Consider the following 20741-nt stretch of genomic DNA (forward strand, 5'->3'; position numbering starts at 1 on the left):
ACGAAAAAGGACTTAAAATACAGATTAAAAATTTCGACAATAAATTTATCGGTTTAGTGTAGTGCCTTACTCGAGCTTAATAAAAAATGTCAACTAAATGTGCAATATTGGATACGATAAATTTATTTCAATTTTTTATCTCCAGCTGTTTTTGATTTGATCTAAAATATGATCTTAATGATCAAAAATATTTATTAGCTAATTGCACCTACACCAATTAGCATAATGATCTAAGTTTCACCGATTTACTGAATACCAATCGATAAATACATAGTGTTTTTATTATTTATTACACAGGTATTAAATATTAATTATGTCTAAAAATAAATTACATCTATCTTCAAAATCACTTAAATCACTTAATGAGGCGCGTGAGGTATGTCAATTTCAAGCCTGGTTTTTGGGAGTTCAGACTTATTACATGAACTACACAATCCTAATTTATGATTAAGCTGTGGATCGTTCCTCAGGAGCGTATCGCGTGCTGAGCGAAAAGACAATGATTTAGCGACTGTAGCGCGTAGAAAATTTTGCAGTAACAGCATTAATAACATTTTCGTAAATTCACTATAGTCACAGGATGAAAATGGTTCAAAAAAATTAAAGAGACCGGTTGTAGCAGAAACTCAATACTCTGATCCGGTCGTCAAGAACGGCAGGAAACAGAGCTTAAGCCGGTCTGTTCACGAGGATCCAAATTTTTCAATTCGAAAGTAGTTTAAATATGTAGGTATAGATCATCACTACACCGCATTTTGCATAATGAAAAACCCCCTAGGTTGTACGTCATAGGTTTGACTTTGTAAACCAACCAATCGAACACTTCTCGACGTTTAACAGTGTTGTATTTGGATGAAACACAATTTTCCTTTCAATGGGCACGTAGATAAGCAAAACTGCCTCAACAAAACAACCATGAGAGGCCATATTATTCCCTAAAAGCGACTGTATAGGGTGTGATGTCGGTGCGAGGAATTATTGGCCCTTACTTTTTTGAGGACGCAAGAGGTTAATGCGATACAGATACAGTAAATTGAGAAATATGTGTGGACAAGTTAAGACAATTTAATTCATTTGACTCAGGTTTATTCACCAACAACATCGAGAGGTACCCTTCAACGGTTATCAACGCCGGCGCAAGACGCCTTCTGCATAAGAACTTGTTCTCAAAGTTCAAGCCGAGACCAACATATTGTTTCACTCTGAGAAGACGAAAATATCACCGGCAAATCGAAGACGCGCGATGTAATCACCGCTTATATTGACCCCATGCCCAGTCCAATCCAGCGTCTTGAAGACCTTCTAATGCATTGGTAAACAATTTCGGGGATATAACATCCCCCTGCCCAACCCCTCAACGCTGTTTATGTTCACTTTACAGTCCTGGATTTGGACAGTCATTGCAGTGGCGTTACACAAACATTTAAACACCTCGATGTAACTCCAATCAATATGACATCTCTTCAGTGCCTCGAGCACTGCTCAGGTTTTGGTAGAATTAAAGGTTTTCTCGTAGACCACAAAAGCCACAGCGGTTGATTGTACTCCTCGGTAATAATCTACCAAATAGATTTTGGTGCCAAAACTTCTCTGGCTATAACCAAACAACATGGTTACACCAGGTCGGGGTAACCTCGCACACGTCCATTACGTCTTTGCCAAGACTTCGAAATTTTCCCTGGCATAAACTGGCCTCCACGCCATTCTGGTCTAATTCCTTTTTTCTGTAGGGTTATCTAAAATTTAAAGTATATAACAATAAACCGACTTCTCAGAGGCATTTGAAATAAAATCTTCGCTACAAAATAGCAGCCATCGACCGGTATCGACCTGCCTAAGCATCGTTGGAAATTTTACCGTTCGACAACACGGAGATTTACATTTAAAAGATATTATTTTTAAGAAATACATTTTCACATACATACTGTACATTGAATAAAAATTGTTTTTATATACATCTTATTTTTTATTGTATTGACTCAAAATATAAAATTTATTTTGGAAAACTTGTAATTTGACCAGTATATTCCGAAATATGGCCTGATGTTTGCACTACAAAGTGCAATTTTATGTTAAATAATTTGTATGAATCCCTTGGTTGAATTTGTCTCATATATTTTATCTTAAGGTAAAATATGAATTGTAACCATGCATGTCAGGATGGATAATTAGTATGATCTCATTTTAAAATATGTATATATATTTATTTAAGACTGATCAAATATTATGGATTATAGGACCTTAATTTTTGGGCATATTTAATATTCATATTTTAAGTCATATTTTACTGGGGTATGGAAATTAATAAAAAAAATAATTAAATATCAACATTATTCTTATAAATGTATTCTTATATGTATAGTATAATATCAATAATTTTAAAATTTCATGTTTCTGTTTCTTGTACAAAAACCATGATTTTTTTGTTATAAATAAAACATTATAAAAAATTAACGTTTTTTATTAAATAATGTCTTCTCATAATCGCAATCGTTATTACAAAGCTGTCCACACTATTTGTTCCTTAATTTACTCGACACTTTCAGCAACTAAAATCCACACAGTCTCTTCACTTAACAATACAAAATAGGAATAGACCACAAAGGGACAACACTAGAGATTTTTTTCACAGACAAAGAAATTAATATTGTCTAGTCCTATTTTATTTGTTTTAACGCATACACATCTTAGCCTACTTTTAGGCAAATGTTGGTGTTCCTAAGTTAATAACTAAGAGCTAGAAATTAATCATCACCAGCAGATCTTTTCGCTTTCCTCAAGCGTGGTGACTGTTTGGGTGTTTTAGGTGATTTTTCTGTAACAAAAAAAAATATTAAATTATATCATATTTATGAGTTAATAAGAAGTTAAAAAAAAAACACTTCTTTGTGTTTTTTGTTATTTTTAATGTTTTATTTTCCTGTACTTACTAAGCTGGTTTACAACTTCTTTGGGCAGCCAGTCATAGTCGACATCATTAGCTGTACCAGTCTCTAGGGGCTTAGGAGCAGCACGAGGAGAGCGACGGCGGGCGAGGGATGATAGAGCTTGCTGACCGAGTACCAGAGCTAGCACACATGCTGCTCCAAGGAATACATAGAGGAAGAAGGTTTCTCCATCCAAGCCTTCAGATACTTCGACAATATTCACAGTCTGGTTGTATACGGCCTCCTATTGATAACATAACATAAATTATAAGTAATTACTATTAGATATAGTATTAAGGTTTTTTTTAAGGTCACTCCAATCCAAAAAAATAATGTGTTAAATTATAAAATCATTTTTAATGTTTACTTTCATAGACATATCAATTTTATACATATTAAATACCTGGTAGAAGTTTCCACTGGAATCCCTGTAGTTCAGCTGGATATTGAGTCCAAAAGGTCTGCCAGCAAAAGACTCACTAGGGATGAAAGAATAAGCGAATGTGGCCTCTTGTTTTGGCTTCACATCTCTGTAATAAGGCAGTGCTGTGAAGTTCTGAATGTAGTATGTGTAATCCATGGGGTATCTGAAGGATGCTTCCATTGTTTCAACAATGTAATCCTCTGAGCCTTTGTTGACGAAACCAACGAGGAACTCTACAGGAAATCCTGCTTGAAGATCTGAAATTATAATTTTAAATTGAAGGTTAATCTACTGTTAAATTTTAACTGTAAATTAGGTACTAATTTGATTTGAAATTGTTGCAATTATTTAGAAAGTCACATGTGATTTGAAAATTTGTTTAATTACACAAAATTGTAATAACTTATCTTGACAACACATTAATTGCCCTCTTTCTAACTTATTACCGCTTAAAACATATCTAAACTCATCTAAAGAAATATGAGTGTAATGAGTATGTTGAGCTCGATGAAAATCTTTTTATGAATAAAACTACTTTCATTCAACACTTACCGAATGCCACATCACCATAACTGGAGATTGGTTTAATGAATAGAATGCTTGTATCTACATCCTGTGAAGACTTTATTACTGAGTCATCGTCATCTCCTAGTGCATCTTCACCAACAACCTGGTTATCTTCACCTTCAATGTCGACTACATCATCTAATTCATCTTCATCTGCCCGAACAAGGATTGTATTGGCTGAAATCAAATATTATCCAATATAAAATCTCATTTGATTATGTATTTTGTATTAACATATGTTATATCAGAATTTTACTAATTAATTCATGTTGATATATACTATACAATAAAACAGATGTATACCTATTATCTGACTTAATGTAAATAAAATAAATCACATAGTGTATTAGGGAAATATATAGGGATGTAGTTCATTGATCAATCTGGATGTACATTCAGTTATATGACACCAAAATGAAATCAAATGTTCAAATTATATATTGTATTTTACGAGTAATGATGATTTAATATAGCTTAACTTATAATTTAAGCATAATATGTATTTAAAGTATAAAAAGGAACTTTACATATTTACCATATTATATTAAAAATATATTCATAATTTACCTAATAATTTCATTCGAGTAATAATTACTATTAAAATATCAAATGTCAATGTATTTATAGGAACTTTCTTTCTAAAATAAAACGAATGCAATGCCACGTAATTCCGCAAATACTTTCTATTAAAATGTAGCATAATACTTACCACTTTGGAAGCAAAGCAATGCCGCTGGTAAAACCAATAACATGAGATAAATTAGTTTCATTTTTTATAAGTTTTTATTTTAAGACTTTTAAAGAAAACAAGTCAATATCTAGAGGTGACTAAGGGCCATTCACTTCACTCGACACAATACGGCCACCACCGCGTAAACTTAATCTCACCAATGCCAATTTTATATCCAACTCGATTGACGTGGAAGGAACACTTGTCACTAGTGCGACAGTGCTCTAAATAATAAATCGTATATTTTACCGTTTTAAATGTATATTCGCATAATTTCTATAATACTGTTTAAATGGGTTTTAAAATAGATTTATAATTAGAATTAAAATTTAATATTATCTTGTCCAATTTTTTTTTATAAAAATACAATAAAATCGTATTTTACATATTATCGGTTTTGTTATAGTAAGAGATATGAGTATTTTTCAGCATCATATCTACCTATGTGTGTTTATTGTTTATGTTATATATGTTTAAGTTATACTTGTTGTATATTTATAACTTAAACTACAATTGTAATCAAAGTAAAATAGTTATTATAAAAATAATTATAGAGTTATATAATGTCAAGACTACAAATGTGCGCTTTATATATAGTAAATAACAAAACGTAAAAGCAAATCTTTCTATGATAAATTGTTAATATTATTGTTTATTGTAATAGTGCTTTATTCTTTTACTTACGTATACAGCCTAAGCTTCGTACGTTAGATGATAGAAAGTTAGCTATGGAAATCTCCGATAGGTATCTCTGTAAGCGGCATGGGGATTGTGGGACCTTCTAAAACCCGTGTGATTGCTATCCTCAACACAAAAAGGGTCTATGGAATCGATCAAGCGTAGGCAGAGGCGGATTTTGAGATTTCTAGGCCCAGTTGCCCCACAAAGTAGTGAAGGCGCCTAATTATTTTTAATTCCAATTTGCAATCGGGTACATCAAATTTTTTTTGTGGATCTAATTAAATTATCTTAACAGCATAAAAAGCAATATGAAGATCTAGATAGATATAAAGAAATAGATATAAAGAAATATTTGTATTTATCTATGTATATCTATATTAAGCTTACTTACTATACCCTATTGTGGGGGCTTTTCTCTTGTCGAGACCCCAGCGACGTAATCTTGGATAGTGGATACCCTCCCTTAGAACTAGCCCTAAGCTAAAAGCCCTAACCATCAACACCGTGGATGGTGGATACCACGTACTTTCAGATGATATATCACCTCAATCTCAACAATAGCTTATTAAAATCAATTTACTGTTTACGTCGCAACAAACTATTTATAATTTTAATATAATTTCAATTTGTAGTAAATATCAAATTTATATTTAGTATGTAGGTACCTATAATCTTTATCAATTTACTCTATAAATCTACTGTGAGGTCATCTGTCTTAAATATTAAGTTCAATGCTTATAAACAAAGATTATTATTACGCGGTTTTGATTAAAACTCCTATTATCGCATAAGTAAAACTTTGACATACTGTGACAAAATAATAAAAAAACATTGTCTTTACTTTTGCACGATAATTTTATTTATAGCTTTGTCGTTCATAAGGTTGACTGAATATTTAAGTATATTTTAGTACTAATCTATGGCTGGACTTTAATTTAAAATAAAAAGAATAGAAGAACGTTCACCATGCCACAATAAAGTAGAATTGTGTTTAATATTAAATTAATAAATAAGAATAGTTATTCTCATAATGATCGAAGAATTTCACTCAAAACAGTAAAATAATATTTGTTAATAAGTAATAAAAATCTAAAAATATACATATATTAAGTGACTATGCCAAATGCGCCTTAATAATATATATTGTATTACGATAATATATTCGGAAGTCAAAGGTCACGGGTAGTAATTCAAATTTAATTAAATTCTATTGTAGTCTTACGGTCACAGTGCCAATAAACAGTAATGGCGAACAGAGGTATCGATAGAAAGCAATGTTTTTGTTTCGAGGGGATTACTTTTAAAATTTTGTAAAAAATCTTTTGTCATCTTAATTTGTTATTTTATTTTTCTATGTTACAGTAACAAGAAATTCCTACAAAATATTAACAAGGCAGCTTTCAACAGCCTTTCCAAAATGTGACTTTAAGCCAAAAACCTATTCAGTAAGTATTCAATATTTTCCAGTTATTTAAAATAGGTAGCCAGACGGACAAATTAGCCACCTGGTAAGTGGTTCTTACTGCCAATACACATAAGCACTGCAAGAAATATCATCCACCCATCGTCAATGCCCCACCAATCTTGGGATTTAGAACATTATAAGTATATTCATAGTCTATGTGATAAAATGGTGGCACCCACCCAGACATTCTTGTACAAGCTATCAACACGTAAATACAATGATGATGTTATCCAAGCTCATTTTGGACATATGGGGCATAACGGACACCAACTAACGCAAGGGCTGTTTATACTTACTAATAAATGCAGACAGTATTTCTTTACGCTTATAGTCCGATTGGACATCAAACAATAAAAATGAAACAATCAGGTACCAAACCAGCAGATTTACTTAGTTTCCACGGGACACACGTGCATCATTTCTTAAGGATATATTCTAACTCAGATATATAAATGCAATATAATACGTCAAGGACATTGATAGTTTTTCAATTATTTTGTTCGTAGGGTCCATCTTTCCAGAAGACGGACAAAATAAAAGCAGATCACATAGCACCAGCTATATTTAATATCTACAAGCGACCATTGGTGCTTCATCAGGGACACATGCAATGGCTTTTCGACCACGATGGAAGACGATACCTCGACCTCTTTGGAGGAATCGTAACAGTATCGGTAGGCCATTGCCACCCGTGAGTTTGAAATATTTGTTATAATTCCTTCGTTACATTTCGTAAGACTTTGTTGCAACGTTAATTTTGTAGGACGATTATGTAAGTAAAATGTATATATAAATATGAGATTAATTCTTAAATACATTTTTATTTTTATTTTAGTAAAGTATCAGCTGCGCTGCACGAACAGATAGACAGTCTCTGGCACGTAACGAACATTTATAGACACCCGAAAATCTATGAATACGTTGAAAAACTTATTGCTAAGTTTCCTGGGGATTTAAAGGTAATCTAATTAAGATTACGTTAAAGATGTAAGTGAAACTCATGTACGTGCGTCAAAAGTCAGATTATTTTGATATTGTTTAAATTCTTGGTGGTAGGGCTTTGTGCAAGCCCGTCTGGGTAGGTACCACCCACTCGTCAGATATTCTACCGCCCAATAACATTACACTGTATTGTTGTGTTCTGGTTAGAAGGGTGAGTGAGCCAGTGTAATCACAGGCACAAGGGACATAACACCTTAGTTCCCAAGGTGGCGCATAGGTGATGTAAGGAATGGTTAATATTTCTTACAGCGCCTTTGTCTATGGGCGGTTGTGACCACTTACCATCAGGTGGCCCATATTCTCGTCCGCCAACCAATACCATAAAAAAAAATTATTATTGAAAAAAGAACGAAAACGCTATCGTTTCACTTATATCACGGTTAGAATTGCACGTTTCATACCTATTATATTATATATAATTATGTTTCACTATAACTCTTTTTTATAACTTAGGTAGTATATCTAGTAAACAGCGGTACAGAAGCAAACGATCTCGCATTACTTCTTGCCAAGGCTTACACGAACAGCAATGACGTCATATCGTTACAAAGCTGTTACCATGGGTATTCCAGTACTGTAATGGGCTTAACAGCTACGCAGTCTTACCGAATGCCCATTCCGGTACCCTCTGGTATGCATCATGTAAGTATATGTTTTTTTTTTTAATTATTAATAGGGTACAGCCTTAATATTCCTTCCTTAAAAATATATATCTATACTAATATTATAAAGCTGAAGAGTTTGTTTGTTTGTTTGTTTGAACGCGCTAATCTCAGGAATTACTGGTTCGAATTGAAAAATTCTTTTTGTGTTGAATAGACCATTTATCGAGGAAGGCTTTAGGCTATATAACATCACGCTGCAATTATTAGGAGCGAAAAAAAATATGGAAAAAGTGAAAAAAGCGGGGAAAATTATTCATCCTTGAGGGCTTCCGTTGCGTGCGCTGCGAAAACGGTTGAATATATCAAAAATATATGTATGAAAGAATTATTCCTCTTGAAATGATCTAAAAAAATGTCTGCGACAGTATATGTCTATCTTTTAAGATTAACTCACTAGAACCGTTTTTATGGTAATCAAATTTGGTCGAAATCGACGCGCCTTCGGCTCCCTTCTGAGCGTTTGTATGCAGCGTTATTTGTTTTTGCGATATAATATCGTCGTGTATAGTAATACTTTTTAAATACTATTTAATTTTGTTTTAAGGATAATATTTTGGTTCTAATAATTTCACAATTATTAACACTTATTTTAGTTTGGATGTAGATAAAATTAATTATAATTAGGTGTCATAGTTTTCTTTATAGTATTGTTTGGATTAAGGATAGTATTTTGTTTCTAATAATCCATACTATCCATACTTCCATACTATATAATATTATAAATGCGAAAGTAACTCTGTCTGTCTGTCTCGCTTTAACGCCAAAACTACTGGACCGATTTAAATGAAATTTGGTATACAAATAGTCTATGTGCATGAAAAGGACATAGGCGTTTTAATTGGAAAAAATGCTGTAAAGGGTTGAAAAGGGGGATGAAAGGTTGTAAGTTGTTGAAAGTATTGTCATTTTTAGACTAGAAGCATAAAACTTATATTTTAGACTGTACACTTATAAACTAACATATCATGACACCCACTAAGAAGGGAATTTTGGAAATTCTACCCCTAAAGGGGTGAAATAGGGGTTGAACTTTTGTATGGAAGTCCGTCATTTTTTAAGTTGGAAACATAATACTTTATTTATAGGATACTTATTAAAAACGAGTACATAAATATTTAAGCGTTTCTGCATATTCTACTCCTAAGGGGGTGAAACAAGGGATGAAAGTATGTATGATAGTCCGTAATTTTTTAAGTTAGAAACACGAAACTTTATTTTTTTGATACTGATTAAAAATGACTAGATATGTATTTAAGCGTTTCTAGATAATCTACCACTAAGGCGGTGAAATAGGTGTTGAAATTTTTTATGGGAGTTTTTTTAAGTTAAAAGCATGAAACTTTATATTTGGGATACTAATTAAAAATTAGTAAATACGAATTTAAGCGTGTTTTGATATTCTACCACAAAGGCGGTGAAATAAGGATTGCAAGTTTTTATGGAAGTCCGTCATTTTTTAAGTTAAAACATGAATGTTTATTTTTGGGATACTGATTAAAATGATTAAATACGTATTAAAGGGTTTCTCGATATTCTACCTCTAATGGGTTTAATAGGGGTTGACATTTCTTATATAGATTAGTCTGGAAGTCCGTCATTTTTTTAGTTTGAAGGATTAAATTTTATTTTTGTGTTAATGATTAAAAATGAGTAAATACATATTTAAACGTTTCTTAATATTCTACCTCCGAGGGGCTGAAATAAGGGATGTAAATTTTTTATGAAAGTCCGTCATTTTTTCAATTAAAAATATGAAACTTTATTTTTGGGATACTGGTTAAAAGTGAGTAGATACGTATTTAAGCATTTCTGCATATTCAACCTATAAGGGGTTTAATAAGAGTTGTCTTTTTTTATATAGTTGAATATGGAAGACCGTCATTTTTGAAGTTACAAGTAGGAAACTTTATTTTAAGGCTACCGATAAAAAAAGAGTTGATTCGCATTTAAGCGCTTTTGGATATTTTACGCCTAAAGGGAGAAATAGGGGTTGACATTTCGTATACAGGATAGCCTGGAAGTCCGTCATTTTTGAAGTTAGCAGCATGAAACTTTATATTTGGGCTACTGATTAAAAATGAGTAGATACGTATTTAAGCGTTTCTGAATATTATACCCTAAGGGCTAAAATACACACCAATGTGGTATATAAAGAGGTCTTACATTAACGTAATTTTTGAAGTTAATTTGTAAATATATTTATATTCTACGCGGGCAAAGCCGCGGGTAACAGCTAGTTAGTTATAACCGGACTTTTCTTTACTGCTTTACAAGTTAGTTTCAAAGTATCATACTTTAATATGATTCTAATAATCACTTTTCCGTTTTGATTTCGAATTATCTTTTCGATTCCGATAATCGAATATTAATGGCAATGACATATTTGGCGAAATATCTAAAAGCTTACATACTAAAATATATCTTTACAATACACTTTCACTGAGAATTAAATCGTGTTTTACTTTTAATTATTAAACGTATGCAGGCAATGCTACCAGATCCCTATAGAGGCATTTGGGGTGGCTGCCGAGACTCCATATCTCAGGTGAAAAATTCGTGCGCCTGCGTAGGTGACTGCGTGACTTCTGATAAATACGTTCATCAACTCTCAGAGGTTCGTATACTACAACAGTACATGTACATAACAAAGAACCAACTACACAATATCTTTAGCCTTTGGGTTAAAATTAAAACTAAGGTTTGTTATAAGTACTTATCTTAACAGTAATAATAATTTGACTTCATCAGCTTTTAGAAAATTCAGTGCCTGCTGGCAGAGTTGCAGCATTCTTCGCGGAATCTATCCAGGGAGTAAATGGCGCAGTTCAGTTTCCAAAGGGATATATTAAGAAAGCAGCTGAATTGATAAAGAAACATGGAGGTCTTTTTGTTGCTGATGAGGTAAAAAACATTGATACTTTTAGAGTCATCATATAATTCATCAAAATGAATTAATAAAACATTGATGGTTAACATGTCGATGATTAGATTTTAAAATATTCTTTGTTATCAGGTGCAAACCGGCTTTGGTCGCACAGGCGACGCATTTTGGGGCTTCCAGAACCATGGTGTCCAACCAGATATAGTCACGTTGGCTAAGGGAATCGGTAATGGATTTCCACTCGGTGCGGTTGTCACAACAAAGGCAATAGCCGAAGCTCATACCAAAAGTTCTTATTTTAATACTTTTGGAGGTAATCCAATGGCCGCTGCTGTTGGGAAAGCTGTTTTGGAGGTAAATGTATATAACTAGGAACTAATTATTTAATAATTCTGTTTAAATAATTGTATATAGTATCATTATTACAAAATAGTGTGAACGCTGTGTGTGTGATCTTTAATAATAAAAAGCGAAACTTTTATTGATACTTATTATAAAAATCATTTTGTAACAAAAAAAACTGGCTGATCATTTTCACCAGTTCTCCTCAGCGCTACATGAATAAAGATATTGTCTTTGATACATTCAGGTTATTGAAGAGGAAGGACTACAACAAAACTGCAAAGACACTGGGCGATATTTTCTAGAACAGTTAATGGATTTACAAAACTCCTATCCTGTGATCGGTGATGTTCGCGGTAAAGGTTTAATGATAGGACTAGAGTTAGTAGAACCGGGCACGAAGCAGCCATTGAATTCGGGTGACGCAAGTGAAATCCTGGAATCGATCAAAGATTTGGGTATCCTAATTGGAACTGGCGGACGATGGCGTAATGTAAGTTTTAAAAACTCTAAAATAAATTAAGTAATGTGAATCAATGTTTAATGTTTAACTATCTGTTACTGACTGTCATTAAATTTTCAGGTTTTGAGAATAAAACCGCCCATGTGCATCAACAAAAAAGATGTCGATTTCGCCATAGCAGTTTTGGATCAAGTATTTAATAATTATAAAAAAAATAAATAGCTTGACCTTAAATTAAACAAAATATGCTACATTCAATATTTTCTTTTATTTAATTAATTCGATAAGAATTCCTTTCTAACCATGGCATGGCGTTTAATACTATTACAATGTAACAGACCTGTAATGATATTTGCTCCTGGTTAGACTTTTACATTATAATTAACTTAACACATCACATCATAATTGGAACTTTATTTATGTACAAACTAATTATATATGTTGATCTTTATATTTGTGCCGATAATTCACATTCGTATTTTCTGCTCCGACTCTCGACTGAAACATTACTTAGACAAGTACATGTATGATCCCAAAAAAGTCATCAGGTGTTTTGCAATAGTCGCTATTAATTTCAATGGTAAAAGTACTCAAAAACAGAAACTTCTATGGTTGCTAAAGCCTTTCCTAAATCAAATCAAAATACTGTTTATTTTACACCAATAATCACATACTTCAGTCACGTTCAACAAATAAGACACAAGCACACTTTCTTATTATATCATTTAGAGAAATATCTATCCGAAGCTTTAAGCTAAAATGTTAACTTTCTAAATTTATACTAATTGATGAAAACTAACAGAAATCTTATAATTTTAGCTTAATTTATATGAATTAGAAATATTATATTATTATGTACCTTTTTTTATTCAGTTTATTCAGTAGAGTTTACTGAAACTGTTAGACGTAACATTTCTAGACGCATTAATAGCGGTCAATGTCAGTATGAAATTTGAATGTTAAAATTGTTATGTCAAATAATCATTTCAGTAATTTTTTTTCGTCGCTGGTTGTTTCAGTTTCTGTAATGAAAATAATGTATTTTTTTTAATTTTGTTACACAGCGAGACCTTACTTTATAGAATTGTGACCAATACAGACTACAGGTCCAGTACCTGCTATAAATATATGCTTTAAAAAAAAACGAAATATATAACTTTTTAAAAAATAAAGGGATAAACGTAATATTAAAAATGGTATTTAAGTGTCAAGAAGATAGTTTTCTTACAGAGGTAACCTTAAGCCTGCCTATTCAATACTTGTAATTATTTATTTTAATTTCTTAAAATTAGTCCAATATACTTTATATTGTATTTCATGAGAACCCTCCCAAAGAATAAATAAAAGCAGGGAAATATTGATAAATAAAAAATATATTTTTGTGGCTAAGAAAACTTATAAAGTAATAGCTATAACAAAATTAAATTGACTTATCATTGATAACTGCACTGTGTAATCTAACAATTAAATTATATTATTATGAATGTACTATCTATGTATATTCATAAAGAGATCATTTAAAGCGTAGAATATTATAGTTATTTAATAAAAGCAAGATAAATTCTGTGTGAAACAATGAATTAACAAAAACAATAATTAAAGTGACAACACTTTGAACATTTGTTACTTTATTGTATTCTGAGTGCTCAACATTACTTTTATTTTATAATCTGAGCTATAAAGTATATAAAAAGAAGATTATGTATACATAAAAAAGATAAAGGTTTTCATTATTTGCCTGATTCATTACCAAAACCAATAATTGAAAGCCTTGGGTAATAAATATATTTAAAAATATATTGTAATTGTTGCAATAATTGCCTGTTATTGTAAATAAAGTATGATTAATTAAATCAATTAGATAATTTTACAGTTTATTTAATTTAAACTTGAATGATGTAATTTCGTAATTTCCTATTTCTTAAATACACTTGAAATATTAGATCTTCTATGTATATAATTTTTTTATATCATATAAATAAATATTATTATATTCCAATAGTTCACTTCCAAAGTAATTAAATGCGAAGAAACTAAGGAGCCAATAGTTGAATATGGAAAGGTGTCCAAATTTGAAGGTTTCCAAATAACCTTAGAGAATACAATACTCTTCCCAGCAGGCGGAGGCCAGGTATATATATGTTTTAAACAGATTATAAAATATAAAGACATCATTACAAAATATAAAAGTATAATTTTTATTATAAAACTTGCAGCCTTTTGATTTAGGCTGGTTAAATGATGTAGAAGTATTGCAAGTGCTTCGGAAAGGAGATCAAGCTATTCATTTTACCCAGCAACCAATTGAAATTGGTACGGATGTAGTACAGAAAATTGATTGGTCGAGACGGTTTGACCATATGCAGCAACATTCAGGTATGTTCACAACTGTTATGCTTACATGAATGTAAAATTCTTGCTTTTCATGTAAATAGTCTATATTTAAACTGCGAAGCCCAGCCATTTATATAATAAGAGATGAACTTAGCATTCCACGGATTCACCGTGTGGGTGTCGAGTCCATAGTCAAAGGGAACACTGAGAATTTCTGAGGACATACAACCCGGTTATAGGTTTAAGGATGTTATGGCTACTATCCATTTGAAAATTTTTTACATTATTAGATATTGGCAAGTGGACTTAATTCTTACTGATTGTCCAATTATCTGCTTAAGATATCCATATCATATCATTCATATCTATTTTAATATATAAAGCCGAAAAACTTGAACTCGCCAATTTCAGGAACTACTAGTTCAATTTAAGATTGGGATTCAGGTGATGAGGAAAATAAAGCAGTAAAGTTTAACTGCTCCAGTGCTTAAGCTGTTATTTTATTATACATATAAAACTTACAGGCCCGTCTTAAAACACAGGTCGAAAAAAATAAGGGCGCCTCATCAATTATGGTCAAGTCTTGGACCATTGGTGAGGTGCCCGAAAAAGTGTCTTAAAAGTATTTTGTGGAGAGTAGATCGCCAGATTAGTTGCATCCAGCCGCTTGTCGTGCTTAAGATGGAGTGAAAACTTACATCACTGTTTAATATACCAAGGTTACAGGTCAACATTTATTATCTGCAATATTGGAAAGAGATCACAGTTTACCCACGACCAGCTGGTGGTTGGGTGCCGATGAATGTTTCGTTGAGCTTGATTCAACATCCGTCAGTGATGAAACGGTACAGGTTGTTGAAGAACAGTGCAACAAACACATACGTTCGGCCACACCTGTCACAGTCAAATTTTTAAAAGCAAATGATCCTGATTTAAATGAGGTAATTATAAATATTTTTAAAATTTTATTCATCATCAGGTTTCATATTAGGCTGAGTGAGGCTTCATAAATCGTTTTTTATATTCGTTCTTTTGAATGGTAATGATACAGTACAGTTATAAATTATAAATGTAAAGCTATCACCGGTTCAGAATGTAGATTCGAGAAGAACCGTCACAAAACTCAGTAGTTTTTCTTTCCACCAGTTAAATTCCATACGAATCTGTATTATGTTTGATGATATTGACTTGTAATTCTCTTTAAATATAATATGTGATACATAAACTCTATGTATATTTGCAATTTGTCTATTTATAAGACAACAGCCTGTGAAAGTCCCACTGCTAGGCACATGCCTCTTATCACATGCTGGAGTTTTAGAGCTTGTTCCACTACAGAGCCATTTCGATTTAGCTAGATATAACCTTGCCGGAAATCTTCCAATATATATAACAGTAGACACAGTACCAGACTCCTTTGAAGAGAAATTTTGGAGCTTATTATACTTGTTTTCCTCGTTGAGCACCAGACGAAGTAGAAGTTCAAATTAAAGACATGAAATTTCGCTACGGATTTAAACCACTGGATATATTTTCGGTTAAGATTGTCGTGCAAGTGTGTCGTGTACCCACAAAATCATCGCTGTGACACACCCTAATGTTTGCACTTTTTTTTTTTGTAATATATTTTCAGGCACACACAAGAGGGCTGCCAAAAGACTGCATGGATACAATACGCGTGATATGCATCGGTGATATTGACGAGAATATGTGCTGTGGAACACACGTTACTAATTTAAGGTATACCTTAATTGAGGAAAAGACTAGATTAGTGGGAGTGCTTTGCGGTAACCGGTCGGTATAAAATCAAAATATACCTACTAAATGCATGTGTATGCAATTGTACGTATACACGGTACATATTTATCAAAATAGCATCTTTTCAATTTTTGTCTGTCTGTTCCGGCTACTCATGGAACGGCTAGACTGATTTTGACGGGACTTTCACTGGCAGATAACTGATAAAGTTTTTATTAAATTCAAATGCGTTTAAAGTCGCGGGCGCAGCTTTAAGTAAAAACAATATAAAATTACGTAACTAATACACTTTTTTCAGTCAGTTGCAAATGATAAAACTATTAGGCGTCGAACCGGGGAAGAAAGGCAAGACAAATCTCAGGTTCCTTGTAGGTAATCGTGTTACAAAATCCTTCCAAAGGATGTTGGACAGGGAGAAGGCTCTAATAGGATTATTGAAGTAAGTACCAATATCATTTTACAATTTAGAATCAAATAAAAATTAAAACATAAAATCCTATTCTGTGCGAAACACTTTTAAAACCATTACAGCGATATTATTATATAAGAATAGGTACAACTAATTTATTTTAATTTACATATATAACTTAAAGAAATAAAAACACGAGCCACAACAAGAAAAACAAAAAACCGATATTAAATTTTATACAGAATGATAACGTGTTCCAACCAGAGGAGGAGCAAAGACAAACTTATAAAATGATAAATTGAAGCGATATTATTAGTCAAGCTCTTGAATAATCTATGGTATTCGTTATGGATTAGTGAAAACATGGCGTTTAATATTATGTAATGCTGATTGAGTATAGACCATTTATCAGAGACAATATTAAGGGTGGTTTTCACCATCATAATTTTGTAATAGGTATATAGGATGATAAGGCTCTCTTTTCTAGTTGCTTCTCCGCAAACCTCTTGAATAAAATTCATTAAAAAAAAGTATATATACCCTCCCTCAAACAAACTCTATAAACTAAAAATATAAAACTGTATAAAAAAAAAATCTTTACAGAAATGAACCAGTGAAACATGAAGAATTAGTGTCTAAACTACAGAGAAACTTGAAAATAACAAATAAGAATTTACAAAATGTCTTGTCAGAGTTAGCGCAATATGAAGTTGACAAAATAAGAAATACTCAACCAACACCAAAATATTTATTTATGTTTAAAAAGGAGGCTAACCCTGACTTCAACCGAGCCATCTGTAAGGGTTTGGAAAATGAAGACATATTTGTTTTTGTCGCATCCGAAGACCAGGATAAGCCAAAAGAAGGTCAAATTATTATACAGGGTGCAGAAAGTGACTTCAAAGCCTTAGGACAACAGTAAGTGTCTTTAAATGTAATGGCTAACTAGTCCATTAATAAATTAATTCCACAGTTGTTTTCACAATAATAGTTTTGCTTGCAATTTGGATTGCTAATACTTTCTCATTTTACGTAATTACATTTCATACAAAAAGGGCAGATATTAAACACAAAGAAAAATTGATTTTAATTACCGCTGATCGCTTTTTAAATTCATACATAAGAACTGATAAAGGTGAAAATTTAGATTTACTTAGTGCTGTTTTGTTATTAACACAGCACTGCATAGTATTGATATGTTCCAGTTTGAACAATAACATAAAACTTTTCTTGTTATTATTTTCAGAATAACTGATTTACTAAAATGTAAAGGAGCCTTTAAGAATGGTAAATTTCAAGGGAAAGCCGGTGACTTGGGAGGTATTAATAAATGTAAGAAGTTGATAGAAGATTACTTTAATAATGTTGTGTGATATAAATAATTTGACTAAAAATAATAAATTTTGTTTCATTTTTACATATAAATGCTTTATAAATACACTATTTAAATATTCAGCTATTATAATTATACATTCATATTATGTAAAGTAATTTCCATTGTACCCTATTGAAATGTCTTTAGCTTTATAATATTTTGAAACCAATTCATGGAAACTGACAATGATTTCATCGTTAATTTTCATAATACATTCTAGAATGTTATAGAATAATTTTCTATATTATCAAAGAAATGCCAATATGTAATTCCATTCTCAGTGAAAACAGTCCTTTAACAAAACAATCAATAATAACTAAAATAAATCTACTAAACGTGTCTCATCGACATAATATAAGTCAAATAATATAACAATTCTCCCAGAAATTAAACAATATTTTTTACCTATACCATTTTACATTTATTTTGTTTAAGGGTTATACAACATACAGTGGTACTGACTCTTTTGTAACAATCTCTTTATTATACTCCAGTTTTTGATTATTGGTTAAACCAGGATTAACTTATTTGGATATAATCTGTTGTATTCAATGAGTCTAGGTAATATTTGGCTTTTATAATCTGTAGCTTTCAATGAGTCTAGATAATATTATTAGCATTTTTTATTAGCATTAGCAGCCCGTAAATGTCCCACTGCTGGGATAAAGGCCTCCTCTCCCTTTGAGGAGAAGGTTTGGAGCATATTCCACCACGCTGCTTCAATGTGGGTTGGCGGAATACACATGTGGCAGAATTTCGTTGAAATTAGACACATGCAGGTTTCCTCACGATGTTTTCCTTCACCGCCGAGCACGAGATGAATTATAAACACAAATTAAGCACATGAAAATTCAGTGGTGCCTGCCTGGGTTTGAACCCGAAATCATCGGTTAAGATGCACGCGTTCTAACCACTGGGCCATCTCGGCTATCTAGATAATATATTTAGATAAAATTTAGTTTAAAAGGTGACTCATTCGTCGCTCTTGCATGATTGGCTGCCATCAGTCAATGATCATTCAGATTACAGACATACAAGCTATTCTGACTTTAATCAGTATTTAAGTTCCTGGAAGTGAGACTCGGTATCCTTTTCAAATCCCATACCTAAGAAAGAGATAGCAATACTGTACAATTAGTTGATTATAGATTGCATACAAAAGAATTAGTACCTTTATATAAACCTTTTACAAACCTAGTGGCCATTTCTACACAAACATTAAAATACATTCATTTCATTTGGAAAATAATTGATTATGTATATTCATAAGTATATTGTTTAAAACTTTACCCAGTTATAGGTAATATTGATTGCCTAACCCAAAAGATATATAAAAGGTTGATTATTAACTAATACAATATACCATATGTTAATATGCCTTTTCCTTACAATCAATGGAGTTTGATGCATTTATACTGGCAATAAGTTTTTCAATGCCTAGATTAGTCCAATCCTGTGAGAGATCATCCAAGTAGTTGTCGAAATCTATAAGGTCCTTCTGTACACCACGCTGTAGTAAGTGCGAAACAGTTTCCAATACATATGGTGTTTCTGAAAACATATAAGAACTTTTTATATTTTATTGTTATTATAATTTCCCTAAATGGCTGAATGACATAACAGTTGAAACAATTAATTTAAAATTAAATTGACTAAAATAGTAAAGCAAATTATTTATTAAAATTTAAATTTTAAGAATATTAAGTATACAATAAAAAAAAATATCATTGTTTTTAATTTGTTATTTGGCAAAGATGTAACTAAATAAAACCAACATTAATTTATTAATAACAATTTACATTAATTAATATAACACTAAATTTTATTTGATATATAGATAGATATATATATAGATAAAAGAAGATATACATACGGAACAGCACTTTGTTGGCATCCTTTGGCTTCCATTTTCCTTCGGTGTACTTGTGTAGCTTTATAGCTGGAGTCTCCAAATGTTGCACAAACTTTTTATTGTCAATCTAAATAAAATATTTAATAAGAAATATAGTAAGTGTTTCTTTAAAACACATAATTGTTTGTTATTAATTATAATATTTTTTTATGGTAGACTTACAACTATGAAGACAGCTGATGGAAAATGTTCAACAATCTTTTCAGCGATCTTTTGTCCTGGACACTTTTCAACTGTATTATCTCGGAAATTCTCACAGGCAGCATAATAACCAGCTATAACTCTGTTATCAGCCTGGGCTATTGTCTCTATCTACAATTAATAAGAATAAAATGTTATTCAATTGCTCAGAAATAAGACTAAATTAATAATAAATATGAATTAAACTATAATTACAGTTTGTTTGTCAAGCTATGGTAATAAGCATTTAAAATGTTACCTGTGTGAGGGCAATTTCTGCCATTGGAGATAAATAATGACTATGATGGAACAATGGCACCGTATCCACAATATCTAAGTCTTGATTTTTGGCTCCCGATCTTATTTTAGTACCATCAGCAAGAAGTACTCCATTCACAGCACAATGCGGATATTTCGCCGCATGTAGTATTAATTTTGCATAGGCGGATGTTTCTAACGATACCTCGCCCATTTTTAATTACTTTTTAATTGATAATAGATGTATGGAATGTAAAATAAAGTTAATTATAAATAATTGGTAATCTTATGCAGAATCAGCATTCAGCAGAGTAATATTAATGTCAGTTGTCACTAACAAATGTCAAATTTTCAATGACATACCTACA

General features: G+C 31.7%; 3 protein-coding genes across 5 annotated transcripts; 1 reads left to right on the top strand and 2 right to left on the bottom strand.

The window, feature by feature from the left end:
* Nucleotides 1–2445: 2445 nt before the first annotated feature.
* LOC125069166 (translocon-associated protein subunit alpha) lies at nucleotides 2446–4816 on the bottom strand. Its single transcript, XM_047678561.1, has 5 exons — nucleotides 4628–4816; nucleotides 3904–4095; nucleotides 3331–3608; nucleotides 2931–3171; nucleotides 2446–2815 (listed from the first exon to the last, which is right to left on the bottom strand). Exons 1-5 carry the CDS (start codon nucleotides 4686–4688, stop codon nucleotides 2745–2747), a joined length of 843 nt encoding a protein of 280 aa, XP_047534517.1. The 5' UTR covers nucleotides 4689–4816; the 3' UTR covers nucleotides 2446–2744.
* Nucleotides 4817–5407: 591 nt separating this feature from the next.
* On the top strand, nucleotides 5408–18175 carry LOC125069266 (alanine--glyoxylate aminotransferase 2, mitochondrial). Of its 2 annotated transcripts, XM_047678700.1 has the most exons (17): nucleotides 5408–5544; nucleotides 6692–6774; nucleotides 7301–7485; nucleotides 7630–7753; nucleotides 8250–8438; nucleotides 10947–11075; nucleotides 11210–11362; nucleotides 11475–11696; nucleotides 11932–12177; nucleotides 12268–12309; nucleotides 14150–14278; nucleotides 14364–14523; nucleotides 15208–15422; nucleotides 16115–16221; nucleotides 16538–16678; nucleotides 17252–17566; nucleotides 17895–18175. In XM_047678700.1, exons 1-17 carry the CDS (start codon nucleotides 5472–5474, stop codon nucleotides 18019–18021), a joined length of 2640 nt encoding a protein of 879 aa, XP_047534656.1. In that variant the 5' UTR covers nucleotides 5408–5471; the 3' UTR covers nucleotides 18022–18175. The 2 variants fall into 2 exon arrangements, with proteins under 2 accessions (XP_047534656.1, XP_047534655.1); XM_047678699.1 differs by lacking the exons at nucleotides 5408–5544; nucleotides 14150–14278; nucleotides 14364–14523; ... (3 more) ...; nucleotides 17252–17566; nucleotides 17895–18175 and adding an exon at nucleotides 6555–6587 and having other exon boundaries at nucleotides 12268–12386.
* On the bottom strand, nucleotides 18150–20685 carry LOC125069267 (ER membrane protein complex subunit 8/9 homolog). Of its 2 annotated transcripts, XR_007119830.1 has the most exons (6): nucleotides 20375–20685; nucleotides 20098–20247; nucleotides 19897–20002; nucleotides 19413–19574; nucleotides 18955–19129; nucleotides 18150–18623 (listed from the first exon to the last, which is right to left on the bottom strand). XR_007119830.1 is itself a non-coding variant. In XM_047678701.1 (5 exons), exons 1-5 carry the CDS (start codon nucleotides 20585–20587, stop codon nucleotides 19077–19079), a joined length of 684 nt encoding a protein of 227 aa, XP_047534657.1. In that variant the 5' UTR covers nucleotides 20588–20685; the 3' UTR covers nucleotides 18941–19076. The 2 variants fall into 2 exon arrangements, 1 of the variants encoding a protein (XP_047534657.1); XM_047678701.1 differs by lacking the exon at nucleotides 18150–18623 and having other exon boundaries at nucleotides 18941–19129.
* Between the last annotated feature and the right edge of the window lie 56 nt (nucleotides 20686–20741).

The sequence above is a fragment of the Vanessa atalanta genome, chromosome 15 (genome assembly GCF_905147765.1).
Source record: "Vanessa atalanta chromosome 15, ilVanAtal1.2, whole genome shotgun sequence".
Taxonomy (NCBI): Eukaryota; Metazoa; Arthropoda; class Insecta; order Lepidoptera; family Nymphalidae; genus Vanessa; species Vanessa atalanta.

Excerpts from the sequence above, each read along its gene's own strand:
- LOC125069266 (XM_047678700.1), top strand. The coding sequence starts at position 5,472 with ATGGAATCGATCAAGCGTAGGCAGAGGCGGATTTTGAGATTTCTAGGC. Across the intron at positions 7,754-8,249 it reads AGTTTCCTGGGGATTTAAAG|GTAGTATATCTAGTAAACAG; the intron begins GTAATCTAATTA and ends TTTATAACTTAG. Across the intron at positions 12,178-12,267 it reads CTGGCGGACGATGGCGTAAT|GTTTTGAGAATAAAACCGCC; the intron begins GTAAGTTTTAAA and ends TTAAATTTTCAG.
- LOC125069267 (XM_047678701.1), bottom strand. The coding sequence starts at position 20,587 with ATGGGCGAGGTATCGTTAGAAACATCCGCCTATGCAAAATTAATACTA. Across the intron at positions 20,003-20,097 it reads CATCAGCTGTCTTCATAGTT|ATTGACAATAAAAAGTTTGT; the intron begins GTAAGTCTACCA and ends TATTTTATTTAG. Across the intron at positions 19,575-19,896 it reads TGCCAACAAAGTGCTGTTCC|AAACACCATATGTATTGGAA; the intron begins GTATGTATATCT and ends ATATGTTTTCAG.
- LOC125069166 (XM_047678561.1), bottom strand. The coding sequence starts at position 4,688 with ATGAAACTAATTTATCTCATGTTATTGGTTTTACCAGCGGCATTGCTT. Across the intron at positions 3,609-3,903 it reads TTATGGTGATGTGGCATTCG|ATCTTCAAGCAGGATTTCCT; the intron begins GTAAGTGTTGAA and ends TTATAATTTCAG. Across the intron at positions 3,172-3,330 it reads CCAGTGGAAACTTCTACCAG|GAGGCCGTATACAACCAGAC; the intron begins GTATTTAATATG and ends TGTTATCAATAG.